Source organism: Ursus maritimus (genome assembly GCF_017311325.1).
Source record: "Ursus maritimus isolate PB19 chromosome X unlocalized genomic scaffold, ASM1731132v1 scaffold_X1, whole genome shotgun sequence".
Lineage (NCBI taxonomy): Eukaryota > Metazoa > Chordata > Mammalia > Carnivora > Ursidae > Ursus > Ursus maritimus.
In genome coordinates, this window is record NW_024423319.1 from 30,094,342 (window position 1) to 30,099,955 (window position 5,614).

The window sequence follows — 5,614 nt, forward strand, 5'->3', positions numbered from 1 at the left end:
AATTTTAAGCCTCACTTGCCTCCTAGTTTTTTTTAAGGTGATAAAGTTACATCGGGTAGACTGCTTGAGCTTGTGTAATACTGTTTAAAAAAAAAAAGTAAAAAAAGCTTTTGATATTACTTTTTTGTTGTTTTTATTATGCACTACATGCATACGCTGCATAAACTTCTAGAAGGGGTAGACGAGCATGACCGAGCTATTTTTCATCAATCAGGAAAATGCTTCCTTAATCGATATTCTCCAAACCCTGAAAAACAGAATAAAAAGGGAAATGTGAGAATTCTGTTGCCACAAAAATGCACAAGAACAGGCGTATCTCAGAGACACCGTGGGGTCAGCTCCAGCCACGGCAGCACAGTGAGTCGAAGGAACGTGTTCGGTGGCCCAGTGCACCGACAAGTCGTGTTTGCACGACGCTGCAGTCTGTTAAGTGTGCCATAGCGTACGTCTACAGGACAACGTGCACACCTTAATTTCAAAACACCTTGGTGCTAAGAAACGGGAGCCATCAGCTGAGTCCTCAGGGAGTCGCAGTGATCGCAGACCACCATGACGAGTATGATAATAACAAGAAGTTTGAAGTAGTTTGAGAATTACCAAAACGTGACACAAAGTGAGCAAATGCTGATGGAAAACTGGCGCCCACACACTCGCTCCACGCAGGGCTGCCCCAAACCTTCGATGTGCAGAAAACACAGTATCTGTACGCGCAACGAGGAATGCCTGTACTCTCACTTCCCGCGTCAGTGGCGTGCTCTCTTACTAAAGAAAGAACTTGCACGTCCCACCTTTCTCTAATGGCAACAATAACTTAACCTGAATTTTATAATCACAGAAGTAAAAAGAATAACCTGTAATGATCTCTAGTTTTCATTCTCTGACAGCAGCAAATATCACTTTATATGAAAAGTGCCGTGCTCACCAGAACGAAAACCAGTTCCCACCTGGACCCTTCAGAGAGTAAGGACGGCGAGGCAAAACCATTAAAAAAACAAACAAACAAGAACAGCCAACATGAGGAAGACGCTATTAACCTCATTCTACTTTTTTACAGGTGAACAAATGGAGACTCAGCTTAAAAGTCTCTGAAGTCCATAAGAAGTCGCAGAGCCAGAATTCAAGGTCAGGGGCCCCCAACTCCAGGAGTTCTGTCATGCCCTGTAAGCATGACACTGTTTATTCGGAAGACCCACTCTTCCTCAGTTCACGACAAATACTTCAGAAACTAGAGCGTAAAAGATTAATCAGTGATGACATTTCTTCCAAGTGTTAAAATAACACAGTCCAGGTATTTTGTTCCCTACCGCAGGCAGAATCCCCTTGAGAGAAATGAAAGCTGCATAGTCCTAGGAGCCACCCTGGAGAAATCCTATTAGGAATCTTCATTCTGTCTCATACGCCAGCTGATTCTGCTGGTTATTCTTGGACCACACATTGAGAAATACTGCTTTAGCTGAGCAGATCTCTATCATCACGCTCATCGGATTCTCGGAGAGCATGACACTGACAAGCAGAGCACCCTGGCTGAGTCCTTACAGTGTTATTTAACCACTCGGACCCTGTTTTCTCATCTATAAAATGAAATTAATATTAACCTACGTTCACTGTGAAGAATAAACGAGCAAGGAGAAAATATTTAAAATTCTGTAACTATATATTTTTTTAAAGATTTTATTTATTTGACAGAGAGAGAGACCACCAGCGAGAGAGGGAACACAAGCAGGGGGAGTGGGAGAGGAAGAAGCAGACTCCCAGCGGAGGAGCCTGATGTGGGGCTCAATCCCAAGACCCTGGGATCACGCCCCAAGCCGAAGGCAGACACATAACGACTGAGCCACCCAGGCGCCCCTGTAACTACATTTTTTAAAAAGAATAATGGAGATGAACTCCTATAAGATCTAAGAACACACTATCAGCTTTAGTCATATGAAAATGCTCCTGCTTGGCTATTATCTGACCTACAAAAACAGCAATTCCATAGGATTCAATCAAATTTAAAATTACAGTAATTCTTTACATATGGTATTGGGTGCAGGAACTGGCAAACTCATGGAGTATAAAAGAGTGTATTCATGAAACAGGACCATGTGTATACGGACATTTAGTTTACTAGAATGGTATTTCAAATAAAAAATGGACTGTTCTATAAATGGATAATTGTGACAACTGGCTATCTCTTGGAAAAAAGTAAAGTTAAATCCTGTGATTTCACATTATGGCCTGTAGGTGGGTCAAAGCACTAAACGTGAAAAAAGAAAACGAAAAAAGAAACAATATTTGGAGAAATTTTAAAAACATATTTATAATCTTGGGTAGGAAAGTCATTTGTAAGCAAAACATAAAACCCAAAATCCGGAAATGACAAAGTATGATAAACTGAACACCAAAATTAAAAACCATCCGATGAAAGACATCATAAAGTGAAGACAGACCTGCCACACATAAAACAGATAAAAGATTAAAAACCATAATATATAAAGAACCCCCATAAAAAACAACACAAGCAAAGCACATAGGCAGACAATCCACAGAATAAAAATACAAATGATCATGAAATCTTTGAAAGGTTGCTCAACTTCGCCGGCAGACGACAATGCAAATTAAATTAGCACTGTTAAGACATTTGGCAAAACATTACCAGAACCCATCTCAACCCGGACAGATGGCTAGCATGAGAGCCACCTTACCTTTGACACATGGTAACGATTAACTCCAGAGACACGTCTATCTCTTTGCATCAAACTCCACTGATACGGATAATAGGCAACCCTTTTTTCCTACAATTAAAAGAAATTATTATTGCACAATGTTTATGAAAATGAGTGACCCAATAGAGGACTACCAGAACTTATAAATGACATTCTAGAAAAATGAAATCATCACTGAAACAAAAACCAAATTAAGACCAGATCCTAAATAAAATCGGACGATTAAACTTCAAAATTAAGAATGGTAACCGTGAGTTCTTACACTTTCGATTTTAACCAGCATCTGTTTTCTTTTTTCTTTTCTCCCTCCTTCCCGCCACCCCGCCCCCTCCCCCTTACTTTAAAGACACGACTACTTGTTTCCTTTTGGGACCTTAAAGAGAAGAAACAATAGCGGTAGACCGCACGTGAAGAACAATCACAAAAACAGAAAACAAAAATATTATACCCTGTATTCTAGAGATAACGTGAAGGAGGAGAGGAAAATTACAATCCTGATGTGAAAAGCAGGATCTTGCGGTAAATTCCTAAAGGCTTGGGGAAAAAGGTGGGGGATAAAAATGTCAAAGTAAAAACCCATTTAAGGGTAGGAAGGTTAAAAACCGAGAAGGTACCGAGACGTGGACGCGAGAAATTACAATAAAAAGATCAGAGATCGAGGGAGTGGAAGCAGGACTAAAGTGACGCCCAGGAGTTTGGATCCCCCTTCTAATCTACCTTTCCAGCCCCCCGAACCTACTCCGCCCTGTTGCCCACTCTTCACCCAACAACTAGCTGCTTCTTGCTAGAGCAGAATGTGGTTTCCGTCGGGTTTCGTCCAGCAAACCTCTGCTTTTAGGCAACACGAAGAATGGAGGGGGGCGACCCTCGTGTTCCCCAGGTCGGAGAGCGGCTCCGGACCCCAGTGGCCTCCCACCGCCCGTTCCGTAACGCCGCGCCGGAGAGGCCGCCTTACCTTGCCCCCGTTACTGGACCTGTGGATGTGCGCCGTGACTATGCCGGGGATGACCAAGCACACGGCCATGATGCCCATCCCGGGCAGGATCTCGAACCACATCGCACCGCGCTTGCCAGAGCCAAACCCTTGCTTTCTTGCCCCGTAAAGGTGACCGGGCCTCGGCCCCTTCCCAGTAGGCTCCGCGGCAGGCTGCCCCCGGGGCGGGGCCACGCACGCCTCGGGAGGAAGCGACGGGGGCCGGCAGGGCTCAGCAGCGGCGCGCTCGCACCCTCGCATCCCCGCACTCCCGCACTCCCGCAGTCCGCTACGGGCGGCCCATTTCGCTCCGACTGGCGGCCGAGCGCGCGACGTGCAGTGACGTGAGAAGGCCCCGCGCGGCCGAGCACGCCACAGCCTTCCGGAGCTCGGCACTCTAAAATGGCAGAGCAACTTTCTCCGGGCAAGACGGCGGACCAGGTGTGCACCTTCCTCTTCAAAAAGCCTAGTGGGCGAAGAGGGGCTGCAGGCCGAAGAAAGCGCCCGGTCTGCGACCAGGAGTCCGGAGACAGCAGCAGCAGCAGTGACGAAGGCAGCACTGTGGTTCGCCCGGAGAAGAAGCGGGCGATCCACAATCCGATGATACAGAAGACTCGTGGCAGTGGTAAACAGAAGGCGGCTTACGGCGCCTTGAGCAGCGAGGAGGAGGAGAACGAGCCCGAGAGTCTTGGCGTGGTGTACAAGTCCACCCGCTCGGCAAAGCCCGTGGGACCAGAGGATATGGGGGCGACTGCTGTCTACGAGCTAGACACAGAGAAGGAGCGTGACGCACAAGCCATCTTTGAGCGCAGCCAGAAGATCCAGGAGGAGCTGAGGGGCAAGGAAGATGACAAGATCTATCGGGGCATCAATAATTATCAGAAATACATGAAGCCCAAGGATACGTCTATGGGCAATGCTTCCTCCGGGATGGTGAGGAAGGGCCCCATCCGAGCTCCCGAGCATCTGCGTGCCACCGTGCGCTGGGATTATCAGCCCGACATTTGTAAGGACTACAAGGAGACTGGCTTTTGCGGCTTCGGAGACAGCTGCAAGTTCCTCCATGACCGCTCAGATTACAAGCACGGGTGGCAGATCGAACGTGAGCTTGATGAGGGTCGCTATGGTGTCTATGAGGACGAAAACTATGAAGTGGGAAGCGATGATGAGGAAATACCATTCAAGTGTTTCATCTGTCGCCAGACCTTCCAGAATCCAGTTGTCACCAAATGCAGGCATTATTTCTGCGAGAGCTGTGCACTGCAGCATTTCCGCACCACCCCTCGCTGCTATGTCTGTGACCAGCAGACCAATGGCGTCTTCAATCCAGCGAAAGAAGTGATTGCTAAATTGGAGAAGCATCGAGCTGCGGAAGAGGGTGGTGCTTCCTATTTCCCAGAAGACCCCGATGAGGGTCCAATCCCCATCACTTAGTTTTCCTATTCTCACAACTCAAAATAAATCTTTTGTTGTTTGGAATCTTAATTCATCGTGTCCTTCCTTTCTAGGGAAAGTGAAAGGAAAAGGCGGGTGGTGAAGTAGGGTCCTGGATGGATGGCTTGTAAAAGCCTTGAGGTGGGTACAGTCTGGATTTTTACCTGTTCATATGCAGCCTGGGTGTAACAGAACTTTTCAGAACCGTTTGGCATAAATTTTGGGGATGGGAGAAGTTCGAGAAAAGAGCTAGAATTTGCTTCAAGTAAAGCTGTAATGAAAGCAAGAACTGAACCGATTATATCACGTTTCTGTATCACTTAATAGTTCACAAAAGTGTCTCTGTGCATGAGCTTTATTGGGAGCCTGTACTACAGAATCTGCCCCAGCCAAGCTGTGTGTCTGGAGGGGGGGTGAGGGGGAGAATTGGGCGGGCGAGCTGGTAGCTAGCCCCAGAATGCATGCATGGGAAATGGTCCTTGCTCTCTTTAAAGTACCA

General features: G+C 46.7%; 2 protein-coding genes across 2 annotated transcripts; one reads left to right on the forward strand and one right to left on the reverse strand.

The window, feature by feature from the left end:
• Positions 1-205: 205 nt before the first annotated feature.
• On the reverse strand, positions 206-3,858 carry NDUFA1 (NADH:ubiquinone oxidoreductase subunit A1). The gene is made up of 3 exons (XM_008706975.2): positions 3,664-3,858; positions 2,688-2,777; positions 206-247 (listed from the first exon to the last, which is right to left on the reverse strand). Exons 1-3 carry the CDS (start codon positions 3,763-3,765, stop codon positions 227-229), a joined length of 213 nt encoding a protein of 70 aa, XP_008705197.2. The 5' UTR covers positions 3,766-3,858; the 3' UTR covers positions 206-226.
• Positions 3,859-3,936: 78 nt separating this feature from the next.
• RNF113A (ring finger protein 113A) lies at positions 3,937-5,166 on the forward strand. The gene has a single exon (XM_008706974.2). It carries the CDS (start codon positions 4,084-4,086, stop codon positions 5,113-5,115), a length of 1,032 nt encoding a protein of 343 aa, XP_008705196.2. The 5' UTR covers positions 3,937-4,083; the 3' UTR covers positions 5,116-5,166.
• The last annotated feature ends 448 nt before the right edge of the window (positions 5,167-5,614 follow it).